At 43.0% G+C, this 27,138-nt stretch overlaps 1 protein-coding gene across 1 annotated transcript in view; it reads left to right on the top strand.

Annotated features, from left to right (window-relative positions):
- AP1AR (adaptor related protein complex 1 associated regulatory protein) overlaps positions 1–27,138 on the top strand; it is a 113,006-nt gene that overhangs the window by 13,629 nt on the left and 72,239 nt on the right. The window contains exons 3-5 of the mRNA XM_030190853.1: positions 5,336–5,362; positions 9,450–9,475; positions 22,664–22,760. Of these exons, the coding sequence (XP_030046713.1) occupies positions 5,336–5,362; positions 9,450–9,475; positions 22,664–22,760 (150 nt within the window). The remainder of the gene's footprint in view (positions 1–5,335; positions 5,363–9,449; positions 9,476–22,663; positions 22,761–27,138) is intronic.

Below are 27,138 nucleotides of genomic sequence, written 5' to 3'. Positions count from 1 at the left end.
GTCCTCTGTTTGCGCGACAATGGTAATTTTCATTTGTTGACGTTCACTAGACTTTCTGTGTTCTTCTTTCTGGTCTTTTGTTGTGGCTCAACGTCTAGTGAGTGATTTCCATTTTTTGGAGTGTTTCGCCCTGCTGTTCGGGCTGTCTCTGAGAAGTGGGTTGCTGTTACTGTTGGGGGCGCAAGTTGTAGAATATCAGTATGTTGTTGTTCTCTTTTTGAGTTGGGGCCTCCATGGATGTTAATAGCATTAGGACTGGTAGCCCTGTAACTATTCTTATGATGAACGTATTACCTCTTATTGGGGTGTGAAGGGGTGTTTTGTATTCCCAGAGCTCTACTTTTTTTGTTGTTGTTGTTAGTGTGTGCATGTATGTGTAGGTATTTAGGTAGTTCTTCTCATTTTTGTTGTGTGCGTGCATATCAGTTTTTTTTTTTTTTAATTAGGTCTACTTATTTAATGTGAATATTGGTATGTGTCTCTAGATATAGTAGGTTGACCTATGATTAGTTCTATGTCTGGTCTGAGTGCCTCTCTTGCAAGGTAGATAGGATGGAGGGGCATACCATACTAGAGTCCATGTTACATTAAGAGAGAACAGTTTGCATATATTAACCTTGCAAAGTAGATAAGAGAGAGAGGCATATCGTCCGTACTAGAGACAATGCTACATTAAAAGAGAACAGTTTGCTTATATTAACCTTTACCTTGAATTAATTTCAGTGAGGATTTCATAATCGTTTATACTAGAGTCCAAGATGCATTAAAAGATAACAATTTACATGTATTACCCTTCAGCTTGAATTCAGTTGACCATGGATCTCATAGCAATTTGTTCGGGACATGGAAATTAAAGCTTCTAGGCTGTCACTCTGTCAGCACTTTCGCCTTTCATGTATGCTTCCATAGATTGGTAGATTTTATGCTTTTTGTAAAAATATCAAGTCTGTAAGCTGTTGCCACTTCCTAGGCAAGTTGTTTCTAAAGCTTGAAGCTCACAGGTGAAATGTATGTCTACTTGTTGATTTCTTTAGGTCCTATTAAACCAGTCTAGCTTAGTGCAGGTGTGTGTTCCTGCAGCAGTACTTGAAGCTCTACCAGCAAACTCACTGGTAGGACAGGGGTAGGGAGATGGGGAAGGAGTAGGGTTACCATATGGCTCCAGAAAAAGGAGGACGGATTGAGCCAGCCGAGTTTTACTTCCATTGCTTTCCATTGAAAGCAATGGAAGTAAAACCCGGCTGGCGCAATTGCTTTCCATTGAAAGCAATGGAAGTAAAACCTGGCTGGCTCAATCCGTCCTCCTTTTTCTGGAGCCATATGGTAACCCTAGGAAGGAGTTCTCCTGGTTGTTGAGTGACTTGAACTTGGGGTCCTGTATGGTTGTGGTGGTTTGCGCACAGCAGGATTTGTGGGTTTTGGTTGGTACGTTTTATGGTGGTTGCTCCTATTTTCACTTTCAAGTTGGTGGAAGTAGTTGGAGTTTGTGCTTTCTCTGTTTGCTGGTCATCAAGATCGCAGCCCTGATGTGCAGCAGGATAACGCCTCCTAAGGCTATGTCTGGGCTCCGGCTTCCTCCCTTCTCGGCTGTGGGAGTCTTCGGGGTCTTCTGCGGTTAGAGCTCATCTATTGTGTGGCCACTCTGGGCACGGTTCTCCATGAAGTGCTGGTCATAGAGAAAGAGACTCCTTCAGTGGAGCTGGTAAGTGGACAGAAATCGTATGCCACAGGCGTCAAACGGGTCCATCTGTTAGTCTCCTGCAGGGTCCAGTTTATACTACCATTGACACTGTCCACCTTTGATACGGTGGTACATTTGCAAGAAATATTTGATAGTGTATCTGTTTGGATGAGGAGGAACAAACTGTTATTGAATGTTTCAAAGATGTAATTGTTGCTGGCCACACATACTTTGACTTCTGATATGTCATTGAAATTTTACTGTCTGGTACTTTGGTTAAGGTGTCCCTTCAGATTTGTAATCTTGGAATATTGCTGGATTCCCAATTGTCCTTTAGGCTGCAACTACAAATGGTGATCAGAAATTCTTATTTTAAGTTACGCTAATTGAGCAAGTTGCAACTATTGTTGCCAGTGTCTTACTTTGGGGTGGTTTTACAATCAGTGGTGTAAGGTAGGATTGATTATTGCAACATTTTTTATTTGGGCTTACCAGCATCTTGTATTCAATCTTTGTAAGTTGTACAAAATTCTGCAGTACACATTTTATTAGGGCTTCCTAATTTGAGCATGTAACTTCCCATCTTGTTGTTTTGTGCCAGCTGTCTCTAGCATTTTGTATTAAGCTCAAATTGCTTATATTAGTTTACTTAGGACTGAATCATGATTCCTCTTTTTACCTGTAGGTGCAATACAGATAGCACACTTTTTGTGGTGTTATTGGGGTACCTGACACTTAGTATAAATCCTAAAGAAATGGGTCCCAAACAAGACTAACATTAGTCAGGTAAGTGTCAGGTGCAAATGTATTCCTCTTATCCTTAGATCCACACCCTCAGCGCCAAAATAATAGAAGGAACCAAGTTCACACCCAAGCCTTATAAAAATAGGTCAATTATTTTATTTACCAATAGCAGCAAGTACAAGAAATGTAGGAAAGAAAACAAAACCAATCTCTCTACAGAAAGAACTCAGAGTAAATGCACATAAAGCCCTAAGTAGACTCTGAAATATAAAGAGTCACTCTGGCCTACAGAGCACTAATAGACAAGTACATGGTACATAGAACTTGATGCAGCCTTTAGATGTCATCAAGTCCCTCAGATGGTCAGTTTGATCCAATGCAGGTCTGCTTCAGTGGGGGTGATGTTGACACAGCAGCCCATATCTCTGAGAAGAGCCGCTTTTTATAGAGAAATCACAAGCTGTAACTGTCCTGCTGACGCACTTTCTGACCTTGTGATTATCGTACACATAACATTGTTATTCCTCATTGTTATGACTTCAGGGGCCACGTGATTGTCTCACTGGCACCGCACTCAGGGGCACCTTGACTAAGACCCAGAGTTTCATAAACAATGTCTCCCAGAGTCCTTGGCTGTCCTAGCCATGACATCAGTTCTGTTCCCAACATTGTTGTTCTGGAACATTGGGAACCTTGTCAGCAGCTTACTACTACTTATTTCTAAAGCGCTACTAGACGTACGCAGCGCTGTACACTTGAACATGAAGAAACAGTCCCTGCTCGACAGCGCTTACAATCTAATTAGGACAAACAGGACAAACAGGAGATAAGGGAATATTAAAGTGAGGATGATAAAATAAGGGTTCTGAACAAGTGAAATAAGGGTTTAGGAGTTAAAAGCAGCATCAAAAAGGTGGGCTTTTATCTTAGATTTGAAGACGGCCAGAGATGGAGCTTGACGTACCGGCTCAGGAAGTCTATTCGAGGCATATGGTGCAGCAAGATAAAAGGAACGGAGTCTGGAGTTAGCAATGGAGGAGAAGGGTGCAGATAGGAGAGATTTACCCAGTGAACGGAGTTCCCGGGGAGGAATGTAGAGTGGAGAGGTACTGAGGAGCTGCAGAGTGAATGCACTTATAGGTCAATAAGAGGAGTTTGAACTGTATGCGGAAATGGATAGGAAGCCAGTGAAGTGACTTGGGGAGAGGGCTAATATGAGTAAAACGACACTGGTGGAATATTAGTCGTGCAGCAGAATTTTGAACAGATTGAAGAGGAAAAAGATAGTTAAGTGGGAGACTTGAACAGATTGAAGAGGAAAAAGATAGTTAAGTGGGAGACCTGTGAGAAGCAAGTTGCAATATTCTAAGCGAGAGGTGATAAGAGTGTGGATGAGAGTTCTGGTAGTGTGCTTCATGAAACAACAGTCTTTAAAGATGAAACCTCTGAGTTTGCATGTTGTAATCGGGTTGTTAATGCTGGTTAGTGCCATGTATTTATAAATTGTATATCATAGAGGCCATGAAAAGGTGCAAACCATACATATTTCTAGTTTTTATTTTAATATAGCTGTTTTGCTTTTCTTGAGCTGGGAGCAGACTTAAGAGTTGCAAGACAGTTGTAAATGTGCTTTTTCTGAAAACTACCCTTCTAAGGTTGTGGTTTGACATTTGGCCTATGCTAACTTGTGATAAGTTGCTGGTCAGCAACTAAGACAGAGACTCCTATGACTAAGGACATCTGCTGTATCCAGATAAACAATCAAAAGGAGAAGTAAGTGGGTGTGAGTAAAATTGTAGCCATAGCACGAGGGTGGGGTAGTAACAGGGTAATTTTACCCATTTTCTAATGAAAATTTACATGACAGGCCCTAACTGTCAATTTAAGAGAATAAATGATAGAATTTGATGGAGCGTGTTGGAACATGATTCATCATAACAGGAAACATAATATTCTGGAAAGATGCATATTCATTAGGTAATTAAGATAAAAAAGAAAGGAAGAAAAATGTATTTAACAGGAAACAGAACTGAGGATGGTGAGCCTCAGTGTGTCCACTAGCAGGTGGACATATTGACAGCTCCCAGGGAAAACTCTGGTTTTATTTGCTACATATTATACTGTATTGGGAGTTTATTTGTTACTATTTCAATAATTACTGATTGGCTTCTTTGACAATTTGAATAAACATTTATTATGTCTAATACTTATTTAGTAGCCAGAGTTTTTCTTGCCTGGAATTTTGCCTGGGGGAGTAAAGATTTACTTGAGGGTCGCCCCCCCCCCCCCCCCCCCCCAGGAGACCTCCAGAAGGTTATTTCTGTCTCCGAGGCAATACAGAAAGTAGACAAAATCTATATATTTTGCCATTTAGATACATACAGGGTAATACATAGTGCTTCATAGTGCTTGTTTTGCCCCTACATACTTGTGCAGCATTTTACAGCCTTTTTCGCCTCTGACAAGGACTCTGCATTCTGTGAATGAATGTGGGTTCACTGTACCTGATTTGTAGTGGTTGTGATTTGAGCAAGCAAGGAAAAGTGCCTTATTTGAAGCTGACCCTTGTGAATGGACTAACTGACTTTGACATCCTCTTAAAAAAACAAATTGAGGCATCTTATGTTTTATAATATGCACCAAATGAATTGCAATGTTTCTATTGTGATGACTGGATTTGTGTTATTTGTTTGTATTTTTATTATGTATGTAATTTTGTAATCCACCTTGAAGAAAGGCAGACTATTAAGTAATAAACCATGACCATGTATTATATGTTTAAAAGAAAAGCCATAGAGGGACAGTTGTGAATATGTATTAAATGACCTCACTATCATAGACAAACAGGTTTTCTTTCACAATGTTTTGCCTTAACTTGATAGTAACAAACCAATTTTATTTTTGTTTCAGTTTGAAAATCTAGTTGAAAGTGATGAGGTGAGTACTTGCCTTGTGTTCTTTTAATGCTGCTTTTATGATTCACTTATATTTTCTGGAATTACCGTGTTTGCTCATTCAGTCTTGAACTTACTGAACTTACTTGATCACTACACATTACTAACTGTATCTGATATCCTGAAATGACAATGTCAACAAATCTATGTAAGCCACATTGAGCCTGCAAATAGGTGGGGGAATGTGGGATACAAGTGCAATAAAATAAAATAAATAAACTGAGGAAGAGGAATTTAGTCCCTAGAAGAATATAATGTATTAAATTAGACAAATAAAAATGTATCACCTTATATTCTTTTTTTAATTTTATTAACACTATTTCTATGAAGCTAAGTATATAAAAACCTTAAAGAAAATTAAAACATCTTATAGTAAGGCCTGCTTAAACCATGGTCTAAATATAATAACATAAGAGTATCCATACTGGGTCAGACCAATGGTCCATCTAGCCCAGTATCCTGTTTCCAAACAGTGGCCAAGCCAGGTCACAAGTACCTGGCAGAAACCCAATTAGTAGCAACATTCCATGCTACCAATCCCAGGGCAAGCAATTGCTTCCCCATATCTGTCTCAGTTGCAAACTCTTCCTCCCCCACCGAAAACCTATAAACCTACTTGATTTTGCACCTAAACTGTAACCCACAAAAAAAAATCACCTAGCAGAAGTCCTTCCATTCAATAATGGAAAAACTATGGTTCCACAGTAGCAAAGGGTTTTACAATCCCCATGAAAGACAAGCTAAAACAAGTGAAAATAAATTGCCAGTGTAAATTTTGAAGTTTTTCCTGAATTGTCAAATACAAAACACCTGCACCTCGCTGGCACAGGCTAAGGACACCCACAGTCCTGGCTTTTCAGAGAGAGGAGCCCGAACGTGTTGTCAACAAAGATATCTATTATATTATTATTATTATTATTTGTTACATTTGTACCCCACATTTTCCCACCTATTTGCAGGCTCAATGTGGCTTACATAGTACCATCAAGGCTTTCGCCAGGTCGGTTGATAACAAATACATGGTTATATAGTGCTTGAATGAGGTAGTTATAGAGGGTTGAAGGTAATGAGGATTGTATATTGTCCGGTACGATCATTGGTCATGCTATGTTGCTGGGCGAAGGGTTTACGTTGGATCATTGGGATAGGCCTTTTGAAGAGGGTGGTTTTTAATGATTTCCTGAAGTTCAGGTGGTCATGGATTGTTTTCACAGCTTTAGGGAGTCTGTTCCATAGTGTGCTTAAGTAGGAGAAGCCGGATGCATAGGTTGTATCACGAATAATGTTGGTGATGTCTGTATGTGCACCCACATAATTTGAGCATTTTGTAAAGAGATTATTGCAAATCATTTTTTGCTCAATAAATTTTTATTAAAGTTTTCAGCAAAGTCAAAACAATATAAACACATCAGAAGAGATGGCCAACGAAAACAAAACTATCCCCCTCATACCTCCTTCCCCAACCGCCCCCCCCCCCCCCCATACTTACAATTATGAAATTGCTAGTAGCCTGTTGGTTCCTCGGACCACCAGCTTTTTCAATCTAAGCACCCCTCCAACCCCTGAAGTAGAGCATGCATTGACCCATATTATGCCAAGTTCACTTTTCCATCATCAGTTGAATGCTATGCTATTCCTCTCCATCAGCATCGTAGTGTAAGCACCTCTTGTCAGTCAGTGTGCAAGGTAGTCTGTGTCTCCAAGCAGAGAGATCCTAATCTCTGAACCCACTTCTCCCATTTCTCCTGTTTCCTCATCACCTACCCCAAAAGACAAACTAGGATGTAAAGCTATCCTGAAGATCCCACAGCCCCACACCTTCTTCAGTGCCTATCTGATGCCCCTTGGTTAGATCTCTTTAATTTTATCTGGAGTGAGATACTATCTTGTAATTAACTTGTAAAGGTTTTCCTGAACTAGTATGCACGGTGAAATCTTTTTACTCTCAGTAAACACTTACACCCATTGGGATTTGGTAAATTCTTCCCTTAAGTTCTACTCCCAGTTCCTCATATAATTATACTTAACAAAATCCCAACCCCTCATAGAACACCATTATCATCCCTTTAGGTTTCCTCAAGAAAAGCCCAGACACTCTCCCAAGTATCCACTTTGCTGCCTGTTTTCCCAAGCACTCCCAGAGTCTATAAATAATGTTGGACTTGCATAATCCAAAAATGATCCCCCTCAATCAAACCATAGTACTTCTGAAGGTGGGAAAAATCAATCAATTCTCCATCCTCAACTAGCTGGTCATATTGCATCAGCCCCTACTCTTCTCATCTTTATAAATCCCCTTCCCCCATCTTTTCCCCTCACAAAGTCCAAGTCATATTGAATCACCCTCCTTAGTGAAAGTGGAAGCTCTCTCTCCTTTCCTCTTCCCTTATGTAACTCTATCCAAACTTCCAATTAATGTTTTGTGGAGGGGTTTGTAAGTATAGTCCCCAATCCTCCTATTCTGAGTGCCAAAGCAAATATTTCAATGGACACAAGGTACAACTATGCCATTCTAACTGGGTAGCCTGTTTGGCCTCTCCCAACTCCCAGCCCCAACATGTGCTTAAGTTGCACCAATGTATAATACCAGGCAATGTTGGGCATGGCTGCACCATAGTCTTTTTTTTTTTCTGCCAATAAATAGTTCTGGCTATCCTGGGTCTCTTAGAATCCCAAATGTATTGAAAGAATCCCTGCTCTAGTCTTTAAGAACTATCCTGGGAACCTGTACCAGTAGAGTCTGAAATAGGAAAAGCAGCCTAGACATTATATTCATCTTTAGTATCTTTCCCCACCAGAAAGATATTCCCCTTTCCACCTTGCTGTCTTCTGATATCCTACTACTATGACTAATCATTTCTATAGTGCTACTAGATGTATGCAGCGCTGTACTTTCTGTGTCCCTAGAGGGCTCACAATCTAAGGGCTTTTTTTTATACCTGGGGTAATGGAGGGTTAAGTGACTTGCCCAAGGTCACAAGGAGCTGCAGTGGGAATCGAACCCAGGTTGCCAGGATCAAAGCTTGCTGTACTAGCCATTAGGCCATGCCTCACTCCTGCAGAATCTTTCCATAATTTCTATCATATAACTTCCCCAAGTCCTTAAAACCTGCATCCCTAAATACCGAATCACCTCCTTGACCCATTTAAATGGAAATATTTCAGCCAGCCTATGTTCCTCACCCTCTGTAAGTTTAACCCCCAAAGCATCAGTCTTATCCATGTTCACCTTAAATCCTGAAACCCTTTCAAACTGTTGCAACTCCTGAGTCACAATAGACAATGTTAAATCTGGATCCCCAATATACATCAAAATATCATCTGCAAATAGGGCTATTTTGCTATTGATACCACCCACCTCTACCCCTCTAATATCCTCATTATTCCTACTTCATGCTACCAGTGGCCCCATCAAAAGATCAAACGGTGATGATAGGGGGTAACCCTGTCTATTATATTCTATCTATGTTTTGCATACCACCTACATTCCAAATAGGATTCGTAGTGGTTAACACTCAGAAAAAGACCTCAGTGGCTGAGCAATGTATAATAAAAAAACAAATCCATAAATAATCACATGTTTTCAAACAAATATGTTTTCAAGGACTCTCTAAAACATAGGTAGGATGGGATTTGTGGAACAAAGCATTCCAGATTCTTGCACCTTGAAACGGGACTGGTTCTATTTAACATATTTATTAATGACCTAGAAATGGGAACGACGAGTGAGGTAATTAAATTTGCAGATGACACAAAACTATTAAGAGTTGTTAGAATGCATGCAGATTGTGAAAAATTGCAGGGAGACCTTAGGAAGCTGGAAGACTGGGCATCTCAGTGGCAGATGAGCAGGGACGCCGAGAGACACAGCTGGGCCAGGGGCAAGACTGCCCCTTCCCACCTGGGCTGCCATGGCGCCATCCCAGCCCCTCACAATTGGTCTGCCTGCTTCCTTACCTTCTATGTCTGCTCCTGATCCTGTGTGCCGAGACCTGGATGGTACAGAATCCAAAATATAGGTTGTGAGATACTTATGTGGCATAACTTTTTAAATTATGTATTTTTAACAGGGTGAAAGTCCAGAAAGCAGTCAGAGGTAAGATCTTTAAAGCTGATATTTTTGTTATGTTTATCTTGTCTCATATGTAGATTTGTGCTGAACCATGAACTATTCTTTAACTTTCATTTGTTTCAGCTGTCGGTGAAATGCTGATGGAATTGTTAGCAGGAATCACACTTCATTTTTACATCACTTTAAACCTTTACTTTTCTGAAATATGGTTTCTCTAGTAAAATCAGTTGACCAAATGAAAATTTTCTTTTGACAGTATTTACTGTCATATAGTCCATAGTATTTATCCTACCAACTATAAATTGCTTTTAGCTCTTCTCTGAGGACATGCAGGCCATCATATTCTCAGAGTTGGGTGACATCACCTGACGGAGCCTGGTGCGGATGCTGACTAGTGAGATCAAGAACTTTCTAGTAGCGTCCCACTGCGCATGCACTGGTGCCTTCCGGCCTGACACGTGAGTGCAGATCCTTCAGTCTTTTTCCATGGAGCAGGGCGGACACGTCATCGTGTTCTCACAGTACATATAGTGCCTTCCTGTGCAAGTTTTTTTCCTTTATTTCTCCTTCAGTTTCCCTTTAATTTCCTTTAGGTTTTTTTTTCCAGCCCTTAGTTTCCTTTATTTTTTGCGTGTTGCTAGATCCGTTTAGTCTGGAGCCCCAGACTTCAATTTGAATACTCTCCCTTTTTCAAGCTCACAATCAAGGAGTTTAATTTGGCCATGATTCTTTTCTCTATGTCCAGGAAGACCTTCAGTGGCGTCAAAAGGTGGACCCAATGTAACTGAGTGATTTCCATTAACAGAGCCTTACAACTGGTGCATCGGGTGCCTTGGACCTGTTCATGAGCCTAACTTTTGTTCTTTCTGTTTGTAAATGCAGTTGAGGACACAAAGGGCACGACAGGTTCATCAGGAGAGGCTTTTTAGCTCCTCAAAGGCTGATGCATCGACATTGGAACCGGCAGCATTGACCTCGATGGCTGCCAAGACTTCAGCAACCACTGGGAGTGCACCGGCATTGAGGAGGTCTCCACGTTTCTCAACATCGGGTGCTGAGAATAGGCCCTGGGACCAGTCAGCATAGGACCCGACACTGAAGGAACGTCACAGGTTCGACATTGACTGTGCCAGTACTGAAGGACCGTGATGCTGTACATCGGAAGAAGCCCAAGAAGTATAAGCATCAGTCTTCTTTCCATAGTGCCAGGAGTACCAGGGCATCGACAGTGCTGGCACTGGTAGGAGCGATCCCTTTCCTTGGAAGAAGTGCCGGTGCACAAGTCTCCCAGCAGCCAGATCCTAGCTACCAATCTGACATTGACACCTTCTCAGGCTGCCCCTCTTTCATCTCCCCTGCCTTTGCCTATGCCTTCCATTATGAGAGGTTCAGAGCAGTGGTCAGGGAGAAGCTGGTGCAGATGCTGCAGTTGCAAACTACTTAGGCATCGAGGGCGCTTCCGCCAACTGTGGATCAGCCCCAGAATCTTCCTGAGGCTCCTTCCATGCTGATGCAGAGATTCTCAATGCCTTCACCTTGAACTGTGTAGACATAGACCTTGACGCATAGAGTACAGTGCTTGACATCGGGGAGAAAGGTTCCCCGAGGTCAGAGAGTAGGGCTCAGGGCGTGGACAAAAGGTTGTCCTTTAAAGAATGTAAAAAGGACCCTAATGAAGAAAATAAGAAGCAACATAAGCACTGGCAAGTCGGATGCAAAGCATTAATAAAGGAGTCTAAAAGAGAATATGAAGAGAAATGTCACACATGCTAAAACTCACAGTAACAACTTTTTTTCGGATACATCAGAAGCAGAATGCCTGCAAGGGAATCCGTGGGACCGTTAGATCACGAAGGAACAAAAGGGGCACTCAGGGAGGACAAGGCCATAGTGGAGAAACTGAATGAATTCTTTGCTTTGGTCTTTAAGGAAGAAGATGTAAGAGATCTGTCTGTACTGGAAAGGTTTTCAAGGGTGATGATGTGGAGGAACTGAAAGAAATCTTGGTGAGCCTGGAAGATGTACTGAGCCAAATTGACAAATTAAATAATAGTAAATCACCTGAACCGGATGGCATACATCCAAGGGTACTCAAAGAACTCAAGCATGAAATTGCTGATTTGCTGTTAGTAATGTATAACCTGTCGTTAGTCATCCATAGTACCTGATGATTGAAGGGTGGCCAGTGTGATGCCGATTTTATAAAGGGTTCTAAGGGTGATCCGGGAAATTACTGACCGGTAAGCCTGATGTCAGTGCCGGGCAAAATAGTGGAAACTATTATAAAGAATAAAATTAGTCCGCATGGGTTCAGCCAAGGGAAGCCTTGCCTCACCATCTTGCTTAATTTCTTTGAAGGTGTGAATAAATATGTGTATAAAGGTGAGCCGGTTGATATAGTGTATCTAGATTTTCAGAAAGCTTTTGATAAAGTTCTTCATGAGAGACTCGAGTCATGGGATAGGAGGCAAGGTTCTGGTGTGGATTAGGAATTGGTTATTGGACAGAAAACAGAAGGTAGGGTTAAATGGTCATTTCTCTCAATGGAGGAGGGTGAACATTGGAGTGCCGCAGGGATCAGTACTGGGAATGGTGGGAAGAGGTGGGATAATGTGCGATACAAATGCAATAAATAATATTAATATTTAACATATTACAATAATAATATTTAACATATTACAAATGTTATAGAAATCAGAACAACAAATGAGGTGATTAAATTTGCAGATGACACAAAACTATTCAAGGTTGTTAAAACACGTGTGGACTGTGAAATATTGCAGGAAGACTTTAGGAAATTGGAAGACTGGGCATCCAGATGGCAGATGAAATTTAATGTGGACAAATGCAAGGTGATGCACGTTGGAAAGAATAATCCAAATCATAGTTACCTGATGCTAGGGTCTACATTGAGGTATATTTTCAAAGCACTTAGCCTCCCAAAGTTCCATAGAAACCTATGGAACTTAGCCTCCCAAAGTGCTTTAAAAATATGCCTCTTTGGGGGTCAGCACTCAAGAAAAAGATCTAGATGTCGTTGTAGGTAATACGCTGAAATCTTTGTTCAGTGGGCGGCAGCAGCCAAAAAAGCAAACAGGATGCTAGGAATTATTAGGAAAGGGATGGTGAATAAGATCAAAAATACCATAATGCCACTATATCGCTCCATGGTGCAACTGCACCTTGAGCATTGCGATCAGTTCTGGTCGCCGTATCTCAAAAAAGATATAGCGGAATTAGAAAAGGTTCAAAGAAGAGCAACTGAAATGATAAAGGAGATGAAACTCTTTCCAGCCCTGTCCTTAGAAGTCACAGCCGATGCCCCAGTCAAAGCAGGGGATGAGCTTTTAACCAGCTCCAAAAGAGCATAGCCACACTCAAAGTAACCATCCTGAACGGCCTACCAGTAGGGGGGAGGCTGAATTTTTTTCCATCACAGGTGGCCCTTTTTAACCTCCGACTGGTGGCTTGTTCAAATAGTCCATCTCGATTATGCCCTGCATTGGCGTCAAAAACCACCAAATTGCCCATCAAGAGTGTCATTGTTCAATACAAGCAGGTACTGGTAGAGGACTTCTTCCCTTCTCCAGTTCAGTGCAGTCAAACCCGTGCCACCAGAGAAAGAAAGGAAGGGCTTCTATTACAGGTATTTCCTTGTGTCCAAGAAAATGGGATTTCATCCCATCCTAGACATAAGGGCCCTGAACAAATTCCTGGTCAAAAAATAAAAGTTCAGGAGGATTTCTCTGGGTGCCTTTCTCCCTATGATTCAGGAAAATGATTAGCTATGCGCTCTGGACTTAAACGATGCCTATACCCACATTTTGGTACTTCCCAGTCAGAGGAAGTATTTCAGATTTCAAATAGGGAAACACCATTATTAGTATTGTGTACTGCCATTTGGTATTGTGTCAGCTCCCAGGGTATTCACCAAATACCTAGCAGTCATAGCAGCATATCTATGCAGGCTGGGAGTGTATGTGTTTCCTTATTTGGATGATTGGCTGGTCAAGAGCACATCACAGGAGGGGGTTTTGGAATCAATGCAATTGAAATAGATAGAAACCCTGATAGGTACATTGCAAGCTCAGGCTTTTCTTCCACAAGTGAGAGCAGACACCTTATCAACGCTCACCTCACAAATCTGGAGCAAAAGCAGGTCACAGCTCGGCAAATGTTGAGATTGATAAGCCATATGGCTTCAAAAGTGTGCCCTTTTCTGGTGAACAATTCAGATGAAATTGACTGTGGGACTACCATTCCAAATTCCACCTCCTCAGAGGTGCAAACAATGGATACATTCAACCTAGGATAAGGTGCTCATGTAGATGGGCTTCACACCCAGGGGACTTGGTCTGCTTGGGAAACGTACAGCGCTGCGTAACCCTAGTAGCGCTTTAGAAATGTTAAGTAGTAGTAGTAGATCTCCATATCAATCTTCTCGAGGTCAAGGCCATTTGGAATGCTCTAAAGGCTTTCAGAGATTAGCTCAAAACCAAATTATTCTAATACAAACAGACAACCAGGTTGCAGTGTTCTATATAAACAAGCAGGGGGAGGGAGTACGGGATTCTACCCCTTATGTCGGGAAGCAGTGAGGATGTGGCAGTGGGCCCTCCTTCACGGAATGTTCCTCCCAGCCACATACCTCCCAGGAAAGGACAACTCCCTGTCAAGACAGACTGAGCAGGGGTTTGCAACAACATGAGTGGTCTCTCAATATGGGCATAGCCTGCAAGATTTTCCAAGATTGTGGCACCCTCTCAGTGGGTCTCTTTGCCATTCATCTGAACAAGAAGGTTCCCCAGTACTGCTCCAGGCTCAGATTACACAGTGGACTAGTGTCAGATGACTCTCTTATATAAGGGAGAGGGTTTTCTATATGCATATACTCAAACACCTCTCATAGAGCAGACTTTTCTGAAACTCAAGCAAGACTATGATCCTAATCACGCCTTACTGGTCGAGGCAGATCTGGTTCCCTCTTCTTCTGGAGTTATCTTCCAAAGATCCGTGGAGATTGGACTGTTTTCCAAGCCTCATGCAGAAAGAGGGATCTCTCCTACATCCCAACCTCCAATCTCAAATTCTGTGATCTCAAGATCCAAGCTGTGACCCTCACAATCTTAGATTTGCCAGACAGTGTCTCCCGCATCTTGCTGGCTTCCAAGAAAGACTCCACTAAGAGGTTTTACTCATTTAAGTGGAGAAGATTTGTTGTCTGGTGTGAAGGTAAGGCCTTAGATCCCCTTACTTATCGTTCACAAAAACTACTTGAATACCTCCTGTACCTCTCTGGGTCTGGTTTGAAAACCAGGTTCAGCTCAGTTCAATTAGTTCTTATCACCTTGTGGGTGTTAAGTTCATGTCTGTATAGCCTCTAGTTGTTCGCTTGTGAGGTTTGTTATTGACAAAAAAACCCTTTCAAACCTCCAACTGTGTCATGGCATCTCAGTGTTGTTGAAAGTTCCTTTTGAGCCAATTGATTCCTGTCATCTGAAGTATTTGACCTGGAAAGCTGTGTTTGTGGTGGCGGTCGCTTCAGCTCACAGGGTCAATGAGCTTCTTCAGGCCCTAGTAGTTGACCCAACTTACACTAAGTTTCACCACAGTAGAGTAGTTCACTGCACGCACCCTAATTTCATTCCTAAGGTAGCGTCAGAGTTCCATCTTAATCAGTCAGTTGTACCAACATTTTTCCCCAAAACCACAAGCCCATCCCAGTGAGAGTGTACTATATACCTTGGATTATAGGCAAGCCTTAGCCTTTTATCTGGAGCGGAATAAAGCCTATAGACAGTCCACCCAGCTTTTTGTTGGGGTAGCTATTGACAAACACACAATTTCCAGTTGGCTAGCAGATTGCATCTCCTTTACTTATGCCCAGGCTGGACTGACTCTAGAGGGACATGTCAAGGCTCATAATGTCAGAGCCATGGCTATGTCGGTAGCCCACTTGAGGTCAGCCTCCATCGAGGAGATTTACAAAGCTGCGACGTGGTCATCAATCCACACATTCACATCTCATTACTGCCTTGAGCAGGATATCCAAGAAGACAGCCAGTTGGGGCAAACAGTCCTGCAGAATTTGTTTGGTGGCTAGAATCCAACTCCACCCCCATAGGCCTAGTTTTTTTCTTTTCCAGGTTGCACCTCCAGAACTAGTACACAAATTGTTTCAGATCGATTGAACAATAGGCTTTGATGTTTCGAGACCCTATTGTCTAGCATTGTTTTCAGTGAGCTGGTAGCTAGGGATTCCCAGTTGTGAGAAAACAATAGCCTGCTTGGCCTTGGAGAAAGCAAAGTTACCTGTAGCAGGTGTCTCCTAGGACAGTAGACCAAGTATTCTCACACACCCACCCATCTCCCCTTGAGTCTTCTTTAGCTAATCAGAAGGACTGAAGGATCCGCGCTTGTGCGTCGGACTGGATGGCACCAGTGTATGCGCTGTGAGACGCTACTAGAAAGTTCTTGATCTCACTAGTCGGTGTCTGCACCGGAGTCTGTTGGATGGCGTCACCCAGCTGTGAGAATACTTGGCCTGCTGTCCTCGAAGAACACCTGCTACAGGTGAGTAATTTTGCTTTACTGTATGACAATAAGATGTAATATTTAAAGGGCACAGAAATTTCTAGCATGTTGGGGAATGCCTTACTTGCAAAAAAGTGAAGGAAAAACTGAAGATCAGCTTGGAATCCCTGGCATTGTAAAAGGAAGGAACTTAAAGTAGATGGGCCACATGAATTTTATTTGCTGTCCTGTTCTTTGTTTCTGTGTTGCTTCCCATTTTAAGCACTAAAACAGGCAGGCATCAGAATCTGGCAGATTGTATATTTGATATTAAGCAGTCAAAACTCATATTGAATAGATCAACAAGTTAGGCTACACTAGCATAAAAGAACATTTTTTTATGGCGTAACTACTGCGTGCCAATCTGCTTGATTTTTCTGAATAACCAAATAAATTGATTATTGGAATAAGTCAGAAATAAGCACTTCAATAGGCTCTCTTGGACCATCTATTTTCTACCCTTGAAGCTTTGGGATGTTCCAATATATGTTATCTTCTATGGAATCTACATTATAAATGATCCAAGAATTTCAGTTACAGAATCCAGAAATAACCTCTGGCTGCTATGGTGTTTACAGTTTACTTCCAGTTTGATATATTGCTATAAGGTATGTCCAACATAGCAGTTTACATAAAAATCTACAAAATAGATACAGAAAGATGAAAAGAAAGATACAATTTATTTATAGAAGAAATCAAAGTTCAGAGGCAAAATTGTTCAGACCAGGACCAATTGCCGTTCTCCATTCAATTCACGTTTTATCATCCAGGTTTAGGTTAAAAGTTAGCTTAAATGAGCAGTTTGATTTTAAACAAGTTGCATCTTTTATAGCATATTAGTCCATTCATCTCTGGGCCTAATTTCTCTACCTTTGGGTTGCAGAGGGGTTGGATGTGGGTATTAGGGGTTATCTGTTGTTAAATTGGTAGACTTTTGAGGTAGGAGGCTGTAAGAACCCAAACCTCTTGTCAGTGGTATAGTTTGGTTAGTCTGGTGCTATATCATAAGTTCACTGACTCTTTCGTATATTTAAGCTGTTTGCCAGAAGTTTGGTTTCATATTGCTTTTGTGTAAAGTCATTAAAAATATTTAAATTAAAGGCTAGCTTAAACAGGTAATTCCTAAGCGCCAACAGCAGATGAATCCAGCGACTAGTGGGTTGTATCCATCTACCAGCAGGTGAAGATAGAGAACACTGAACTGAAGTACCTCACAGGACGAAAAGCACCTGGCTAGTCAGTATTCTCTATCTCCAGCAGGTGGGTGGACGGTTTCTCCACTAGCTCCTGGCTTCTTCTTCTCGCTCCTGGCCTTTGGTTTCAGGGTAGCGTTGGGGTGTGCAGCTAACCGGCGCTGCCTTTGGGGGGGGGCATACCCAGTCTCCTCGGGTCCCTCCCCCACCCTGTACCATCTCTTTTGTTTCCTCCATTCTCCTCTCTCACAGTTCAAAAAAAAAAAAAAGAGTTTAAATCTCTTCAAATCTGCACCAGTCTGCCTTGGGGAAGCTGTCTGAGCTCCCGGTAGTGGTGGAGGTTTTCCTCTAGGAATTGAGCAAAGAGAGTTGGGCATTTACTTGCAATGATGCGGACCTCAGACAGGACCCCTGCTAGCACCGTTTCTTCGGTGAATGTGCTTGTTGCACTGGTAGTGTGTCAGGGCGCTCGGTGCAGGCACCTGCTCCCTTGACGGCAGCAGAGCTTGTTAAATGCTGCTGTTGCTGTTCCAAGCGTATAGCAGCATCACATCTTTGTCCGGGAGGCTGTATTTCATCCCCGGTAGCGGAGGGGGTCGGATCTGCGGAGGCCTCCAGGTTTTCCCAAGTAGCCAAAGCACGCGCCCTGCCTGCTGCTCAGGATAACGAGGTTGCAGCCGTTTTCCAGCGCAAATCTGACGCTCTTTCCCCTGAGAAATCAGCTTTGATTTTGGGCGCAGCGACTGCTCTGATGCGCATGCTTCCAGTGTGTTTTGATGCTCAGGGAGTTCAGGCGAGTGGGGGAGAAATGGCACTATTCTCCCCTGAGTTTATACTTCTGTTTCAAACGGCACTGTTCTCCCCCAAGTTTATACTTCTGTTGCACTGCACCTGCCTTTTAAAGGGCAGACTGGGGGGGGGGCAGTTTTGCCTATTCTTGGGCAGCGGGAAGAGGTTCCTGTTCCCAAGAGGCACCATGAAGATTCTGCCTCGGATGCAGGGTCTGTGGCCCCCCTTCCCCCCCCCCCCCCTCGTTTGGAGTCGGTTTTGGGCCTTTTGGGGGTCTCTTGGCTGCGAGAGGAACTCGAGGAGGGTGAGATTTTACATGAAAAGGCAGGTTACCTGGCAGCGGTTCGAGTGTTTCATAAGGAGGAGTTGCCCGCCTTTATTACTAAGGCCCTTCAGGTTCTTAGTATTGTAGAGCCGCAGGTTTCTAACCTGGCTTCAGACAATACCAAGATAGCTAGTACTCGTCGCCTTCCTCTGGCGTTTCCAATCCATGTGGCCATGCACGAAATGATCTCCACACAGTGGGTTACTCCGGATGTGCCAGTGCGCTTCTCCAAGCCCATGTCTCAGCTGTATCTGCTTGCACAGGCAGAAATGGATAAGCTCTGTCTACCTAGATGCATTGGTGACGGCTGTCACCAAAAAGACCACCTTGCCTGTGTAAGGTAGTGTGGCGTTAAAAGATGTGCAGGACAGGAGGCTTGAGGCCTCCCTCAAACTCTTTTTTTTTTTTTTTTTTTTTTTTGAAGTTTCAGTGCTCTCCTTACAGGCGGCGGTGTGCAGTTTTTACACAGCGCGTGCCTGTCTGAGCTGAGTGCAACAAATGGCGGATGCTTCTCAGGGAACTGAAGTCTGAGTTTCCTTAGAGTTGCCGGACGTAAAGATGGACCTAGCCTACTTAGCAGATTCCTTGTATGACCTGATTCGGGTGTCCGCAATGCAGATGTCTTTGGCGGTCATGGCTTGTCGTTTGATTTGGTTGCACCATTGGGCAGGTGACATGGCTTCTAAGCAACGCCTTGTACGCTTGCCCTATAAAGGGCTCTTGCTGTTTGGGGAGGATCTGGAGAAATTGGTGAAAGACCTTGGTGACTTGAAGTTGCAGTGCTTGCCAGAAGATAGAGCATGGCTCCAGTCCAAAGTGGGACCCTCTAAGCCTCGTTTCAGGGATTCATGCCATTGTCAGCCTGGGCGATCGAATACAACTGCCCGTGCTCATTTTGGGTCTCGGCAGCCCTTTCGTTCAGAGAAACGTCCGGCTTCTGTTGCCACCAGACAGTTCTCTGTCTCCTCCTCTTCTCGCTCCACTCAATGATGGGTCACTGGGTCGCTCTATTCTTCGAGGAGTGGGCCCACATAACCTCAGACCAGTGGGTTCTCGATATTATTCAAAAAGGTTACAAATTAGAATTTGCCTCTTGTGTCGCAGATTTTTTTCTTGGAATCCCCGTGTGGCAACCGGGTCAAGTGGATGGCGGTTCAGTCAACTCTCGGCTCTCTGTGGGAATTAGGAACTGTTGGTCCGGTCCCTCCGGAGGAGCGGCGCCTGGGCCGTTATTTCATTTATTTTGTGGTCCTCAAGCAAAAAAAAAAAGGGGAGAGGGCTTTTCAGCCTGTGCTTGATCTCAAGTGGGTCAGTCATTCTCTGGAGGTCAAGCACTTTCGCATGGAAACTCTGTGTTCCGTGATTATGGCAGTACAGCTGGCAGAGTTCCTTATGGCCCTGGACCTCAAGGAGGCATATTTGCATATTCCCATATGGGCCCCACATTGGAGGTATCTCCAGTTTGCGGTGCTTGGTCAGTACTTCCAGTTCAAAGTCATGCCATTCGGGCTCACCATGTCTCTGGGTTGGATCATTAATTTCCCCAAGAGTCAGCTGCTTCCCTCCCAAACTGTGGAGTATTTAGGGGTGCACTTCTATATGGCTCTGGGCAAGGTCTTCCTGCCACACCAGAGATGTGTAAAACTATGGAGTCAGGTGAGCCTCCTGCTCCAGAACCCAGATCCTCGGGTCTGGGACTATGCTGAAGTTCTCGACTCAATGGCGGCAACTCTGGATATCATGCCCTGGACTTGAGTGCACATGAGACCGCTTCAGCAATCGCTCCTTAGTCGTTGGTCCCCGATGTTGCAAGATTACGCACTGCTTCTGTGGTGGATTTCAGTGGCTTGTCACAGCCTATGATGGTGTTTATTGGATGCCAGTTTACAGAAGGGCCTTCCCTTGGCAAATCCAGAGTGGACAGTTGTCATCACCGATGCCAGTCTCTGGGGTTGGGGGGGCTCATTGCCTGTGGCAAGTGGTGCAGGGGCAATGGTCCTAGGCTTAGTGACCGATCAATTGCCTAGAGCTTTGGGCAGTCCATTTAGCGCTGTTGGAGTTTCTTCTCCTTGTGGAAGGGAAGCCGGTTCGGGTCCTTTCAGATAACCTGATGGTGGTAGGTGGCTTACATCAGTCGCCAAGGAGGGGGGGCACGCAGTACGCCGCTGGCTCTCGAAGCTCAACTTCTTGTCAGTTGGGCAGACGTTCACTTGCAGCAGCTGTCGGCAGCACACATTGCTGGAAGTCAAAACATGCACGTGGACTTCTTGAGCAGACATCTACTAGACCCGGGAGAATGGGAGCTCTCAGAGTCAGCATTTTGGCTGATGGAGGCCAGGTTGAGGGACCCCAGCTATGGACCTGATAGCGACCCATTGCAATGCACAAGCCCTGCAGTTTTACAGCAGAAAACGGGGTCACGGGTTAGAAGGGCTAAATGCACTCATCCAGCCGTGGACGGGTGCTCTACTTCTTTATGTCATTCCACCTTGGCCCACATTGGGCAGGGTGCTACATCGGATTCTCCATCACCGAGGTTGGGTGATTCTGGTGGCGCCTGACTGACCTTGTTTTCCATGGTACGCGGACCTAGTTCAGTTGCAAGTGGATGATCCTCTTTGCATCTTGGCCTGCTAGTGCAAATCCCGTTTCAGATGGAGGATCCCTCCCACTTTGGTCTTACGGCCTGACTGTTGAGCAGGCAAAGTTGAGGAAGAAAGGGTATGCCCCAGGCATGATTGCGATGCTGCTGCAGGCTAAAAAGCACTCCACCTTAGCCACTTACGTGCAGATGTGGAGGCTTTTTTGGGTTATGGTGTGCTGAGCGGGGTGTTGACCTGCTCTTTCTTCCCTTTCTCTTGCATTCAGGCTTGGGGAAAGGGCTGGCTTGCAATTCTCTGCTAATGGAAGTCACATCTTTGGCCTATTACAGGGGCTGGATCCTTGGTGCCTCATTGGTTTCTCAGCCGGATGTCATCTGGTTTTTGAAGGGACTGTGTTGGCTTCAGCCACCCTTGCGGGTTCCATGCCCGGAGTGGAATTTGAACCTAGTTCTGCAGGCGCTGTGAAGACTCCTTTTGAGCTCTTACGTTGTTCTGCTTTGAGGGATTTGACCCTCAAGGTGGTCTTTCTGGTGGCGGTGTTGTTGGCACGCAGAATGTCCAAGCTTCAAGCGTTGTCCTGTCGGGATTCTTTTTTGCAGTCTTTCCCCCCCCCCCCGAAGGGGGTCAAGATCTGCACAGTTCCCTCCTGAAGGTGGTGTCAACTTTCACATTAATCAGCCGGTGTTTCTTTCCGCCTTTTCGGAGGAGTTGTATCCACTGGAGTTTCGATCCCTGCGTCTACTAGATGTCCATCAGATTCTTCTTCAGTATCTCAGCTCGACTAATGACTTTCAGCGGTCAGATCATCTAGTCATTCTTCACGTCAGTCCTTGTAAGGGTAAGGTGGCATCTAAGATGACATCACTTGCTGGCTCCGGTAGGCGATTGCTTCAGCTTACATTGCAGCGGGAAAGTGTTCCTTTGCAGCTGCGAGCACATTCCACTCGGGCAGTGTCTTCTTCCTGAGCAGTGATGCGCGTGGTTTCTTTGGATAAAATCTGTAGGGTGGCAACGTGGTCGACCCTGTACAATTTTTCCAGGCATTATCGTCTGGATGTTGCAGCTCACACAGACGCAGGGTTTGGAGCGGCGGTCTTTCGTACGAGAGCTTCTGACTCCCACCCTAGTTCAGAATGCTTTGGTACATCCCACTAATTGCTGGATTCATCTACTGTTGGTGCTTAGGAATAAAACATATCGTACTGGATAGTTTTATTTCCTTTAGACACAGCAGATGAATCCAGGGTCCCTCCCTTGGTGTTCTACTCTGTTGATTTGTTATTGTTGCAGGTTGTGGCTCTTTGTTCCAGTAAGGATTTTTCACAGATTATTCATTACTGTGAGAGAGGAGACTTTGTTATTCTTATTTTCTTATGTTTCATTCTGCTTTGTCAGGAGTAATACTGCGTCCCATGAGGCACTTCAGTTCAGTGTTCTCTATATCCACTTGCTGGTGGATGGACACATCCCACTAGTCGCTGGATTCATCCTTTTGGTAGGAAGGGATAACGGTGTTGCTGACTAAAGAAAAGAAAATTATCCAGTAAGACATAATTTCTCCGTTAGTTATGCAGATTATTTTAGTGCTTAGTTGTCTGCTGGATATTGGTTCTGATATAGATATTTTAGTTTTCTTGGAGTAGCCTGTATATTTTCTCATTAGTAATAGCCAATTGATGCGTATGTTGGGACAGCAAAGCAAATTCTGTTCTCTTCCTTCTATGTCCAGACCTCTGAGTGAGGAAGAAATTACAGCTCTGAATGCAAGACACTACAATTCTATTGCAGAAAAACAGAAAGCTTGTGATATTAAACTTCAGGCTGAGGTAAATATTTTAAAAAATAATTTTCTGTGATCTTCATTGTATATTTTATATTTATACTTTTGAAGTAAATTTAAAAATTCTATTTTTAAAAATTCATGCTGACTTAAACAATTTATGCTAGGGGTCCTGTATGGTTTGATAATTTAACTAAATGTCAATTCAAGTCATTCAGTTTGGGTCTTGGATAAAGTTCTAGCAGAAAGATATATTTAATTTTTTTAATTGGCTTAATTGAAATATGCAGCTTAGATGCCCTCACTTTGAAACAAAAAAAAAAGTTCCCTTTATGTACGTTTATAAACCAGCCTCTGCTCTGAATAAAATACTTCAGCAAAATGTAAAAAATGCATGTTCACACTGCTTTATTTAAATATGTGCAAATGCAATCATGTGACCAAGCTCTATAGACATCATGGAGTTTAAAAACATTGGAAATCCTTACCCTTTCCTGGTAGGAAATTGCTATCATAATTGGAAAAGAGTTAATGTGAAAACTTGTGCAGGAATTGGAAAGTGTTTGCATGTATCTAGAAATCTATACTGTGGCATCTCTTCCCCAGGGTGGGAAAAATGATGAATATAAGGTTGCTGAATGTTTAAAATTCAGTGCCTGGTTCCTGATGTAAGTGACAATGCAGAGCCTGAGCCAGGGAGAGGATGTCATTCAGCTATTGCTGGCAAAGTCCTATTATTGGGCTGCAGAAGAGGAGGAAGCAGGGAGGAAAAGGATGAAAGAAAGAGTTGGGCTTATGGAGTTAGCATGTGGAAGCAGAAAAGGAGGGGAAAGAGGAAGAAAATGTCTAAAAACACATTTGTTTCAAAAATGTAAATGATAATAGTCAGTAATAATATTCTTTCTTTTAACTTTTTTTTTATTATTCTTTTATATTACTCTATATATGTGAGCTGCTTTTGGACTTATTGGGATGGGAGTAAGCATTTGATAATTATTGAGATTAGATTAGGAAAGAAAAGTGACAATAAAGGATAAAATAGATGAAAAAGGCAAAATACAAAGAAAAAACACAAAAAATAAAATCAAACTAAGTTTTTCTGGATTGTAAAAAGTTTTGGTTTAAGAACATTTTGTTTGTAATTTACCGTCATTTTCCTTTCTTTAGTGTTCTCTTAATTCTAAATTTTTTCTTGTTAATTTTTCAACTTTGAGACATTGTTTACTAAGACGCTGTAGGTGCACTAACCTTTTAGCGTGCACTGAAAATTATCACACGCTAACGCTAGAGACATCCATAGGAGTATATGGGGGTGTCTAGCATTAGTGCACGCTAATTTTTAGCGTTGACTAAAAAGTTAGCGCACCTACAGCGCGGCTTAGTAAACAGAGCTTATTGTCTTTGCTGGCACAGAGCTATGGTGCATGCCAACCCCATCTTCTGACACGGTCCATCCTGTGATAACTATTGATGCAGGTCAGTGGTCTTTACCATAAAGTGAATGGGGATAGACTTAAAGATGCCAATATATATACTTTAGAAGAAAGGCAGGAGAGGGGAGATATGATAGAGACGTTTAAATACCTATGCCGCATAAGTGCACAAGAGGCGAGTCTCAATTGAAAGGACACTTTGGAATGAGAGGGCATAGGATGAATGTGAGAGGGGATAGACTTAGAAGTTACCTGAGGAAATATTTCTTCACGGAAAGCGTGGTAAATTTGTGGAACAATCTCCCAGTGCAGGTGGTGGAGACGAAAACAGTATCTGAATTCAAGAAAGCTTGAGACAAGTACATAGGATCTCTAAGAAAGTGATGGAAAGAGTAGCTGGCATGGGTGGGCAGACTGGATAGGACATATGTGGGCCGATAGCCAGGCTCCCTCTCATGGTCTGAATAACTCCTTCGGTAGGCCCAGATTTTCAATGTCAAGCTTTTTCCGGTGACTGGCATTGAATATCCAGTGTATTTTTAGCCGGTTTAAAGTTAACCGGCTACCTTCAAATGTCATCTTAGACATAAAGATATATGCTAGCTAGTTAAGTGGCCCGATGTGGCCGCTTACAATAGCTGGATACAAATTAAATATTTGGGGATATCTGACTATATCGTGTGCTATAGCCATTTATCTCCTAGCTGCTAACTGGGAAAATTCAAATGACAAAACGAAAATGGTCTGAGAAGCTCACACCATTAAACCTGGGCGAGGGCCTAGTCCACCTGTTTACAAACTATAATCTCACCGGTTCAGGGTCCGTTGTAACATTTTCAGACGCATTGTCTATAACAGGCCCAATCACAGTTTTAGAATCATTACCGGCGTCATAATCACTACTGGCGGTGTCCATGTCCAAAGATTCGCTCTCGGCTCTGGTTTCATGGCGCACCCTCTTTCTCTCTCTTTCTGCGGGAGGGCTACCCGTGCGTTTTCCTCTTTTCTCGCTTGTTCTTCTTGGTTGTTTTGCCAAATGATTTAGATTTTATCTCTAGGTTTGACGTACCGACTTGGTGGCACCACTTGACCATGATTGGACTGAGTCGGGTGCCCGGCTGTTGTCTTTCTTTCCTGATCTGTGGGATAAAAGGTAGAACATCGTGAAACTGATGAACACAGGCCTATCGTTCTCAGGTACCTGCTGTCGGTGGGGGGAGGGTTCGTCAAGATGACCGACAAGGTGGGACGCAGATACAATCGCTATTTTGTAAGACTATCAAGAGCCATGACAAAAAAAGATGCGACGTCTATAGATAAATTACCTTCAAAATGGTTTGCAAAACCTGTTCTTTTAAAAGCATAAGTGCTTTTATGGCTTGCTGAACTGTCAGAACCACCACTCTGCCCCTTTGAACAGTACAAGTGATCAACTGTTGCAACACTGTTCGTGTTCTGTCCTCTTTTCTCGGCACTAGCTATCGAGGTTTCATCAGCCATCTCTTTTTCTTGATCTGCAGGATAAAAAAGTAGAACGTCGTAAAACTAGCGAACACACGGTCTATCACTTGCAAAGTACCCACCACCAAGGTGGCCATCAACACACCACCATGAGGACGCCACGCAGCCGCATCTACGTGCGCCATTTTGTAAGATTGGCAGATGCTACATGGTAGCAATTACAAGTACCATTTTGAGACTCTGCAGCTATATCAGGCATAATGCAAAAATTGTTCTTTTCAAAATGTTCAGAAATACTTACTTGCCAACGTAAACTTGCGAGCCACTTGAGACATTTCTTTGAGCAGTAGGAATGATCTGGGAGGTTGTGGTGCTGTTCATATTCTGCACTGCCAAAATACACAACAGACCATCACATTCATCAAATGTACCTTTTTTGATCCTTTTAATACAACGGCTTGAGGATCTGCAAAACATTTAAATGGTCGCTTTTAGAGGACTTTATATTTTCTTTTTCTGATGTAAGCATGTTCTAACAGTATGCTTGACGATGCTTTATGGTTGGGTTTTGTGTTCTTATCCCCAGACCACTGACACACTGTGTAATTGTGTTCTTCCTGCGTACAACAGGTTAGGCCTTTAGTAAGTTATGCATTCATGTTAGTTGGTGCAAAGAGAAAATGCAATGTTTTAAAACTCTTACCGCATCACTGTAGCTGCTCTCTGTAGATTCCATTTCTGTGTTGTGGCGGGGTTTTTTAGTTTAAAAACGGAAAAAAAGATCATACCGGCCTTGTACCCTCCAGCCATACTGTTCCTTCTGACACAAGCCTGGTGCTATAGTAGCCTACCCAGCTGGGCGGTGTTTCAGGAAAAACATGCCTGTGTGAAATATGATTGGACAAGGGAAGAAAGATCACCTCCTCTGTGATACCCACCCTGTATATTTTTGGTCGACTGTCTGGCAGGCCAATTGCGACCAGATGTGCTGATGTTGGGGAAAACAAAAGGTCCTGAACCTTGTTTTACACAGCTTCATAAGAACACAAGTGACTCTTCATTAGTTATATTATTTTTATTATGATATCTGTTTTTATACTATGACCATAGCCTGCACAGGCCATGATCTACACTTGTACTCATTGTCACTGTTCAACATGTCCCAAAGTCTGACACAGAACAAACATGTTTAGAAGTACACACTTTTGTAAAAGGAATCATGTTTCTTTCAAGTATAATACAATGGATATAAAATGCCTCAAAGTCTGAAACACATACAATCATATTGAGAACTACACGCATTTGTAAAAGGAATCAATTTTTCTTTCGCATATAATACAATTTATATAATTTCTGAAATCCCTATCCTTCAATCTGTTGATTAAACTATCTAGCTTTTCAATAGGATTAGGCACTGATTTTACACTTTCGATGAGGTCCTTGATGGTATTAATAGTTTCATTAAAAACCACCAGTAGTTCCATTTTATACCCAGCTATCAGAATAGCACCTAGAATACGTTCCAAGCAC

Source organism: Microcaecilia unicolor, chromosome 2 (genome assembly GCF_901765095.1).
Source record: "Microcaecilia unicolor chromosome 2, aMicUni1.1, whole genome shotgun sequence".
Lineage (NCBI taxonomy): Eukaryota > Metazoa > Chordata > Amphibia > Gymnophiona > Siphonopidae > Microcaecilia > Microcaecilia unicolor.
Note: the sequence above shows the minus strand (reverse complement) of the source record. Positions and strands in the feature narration are given on the sequence as shown.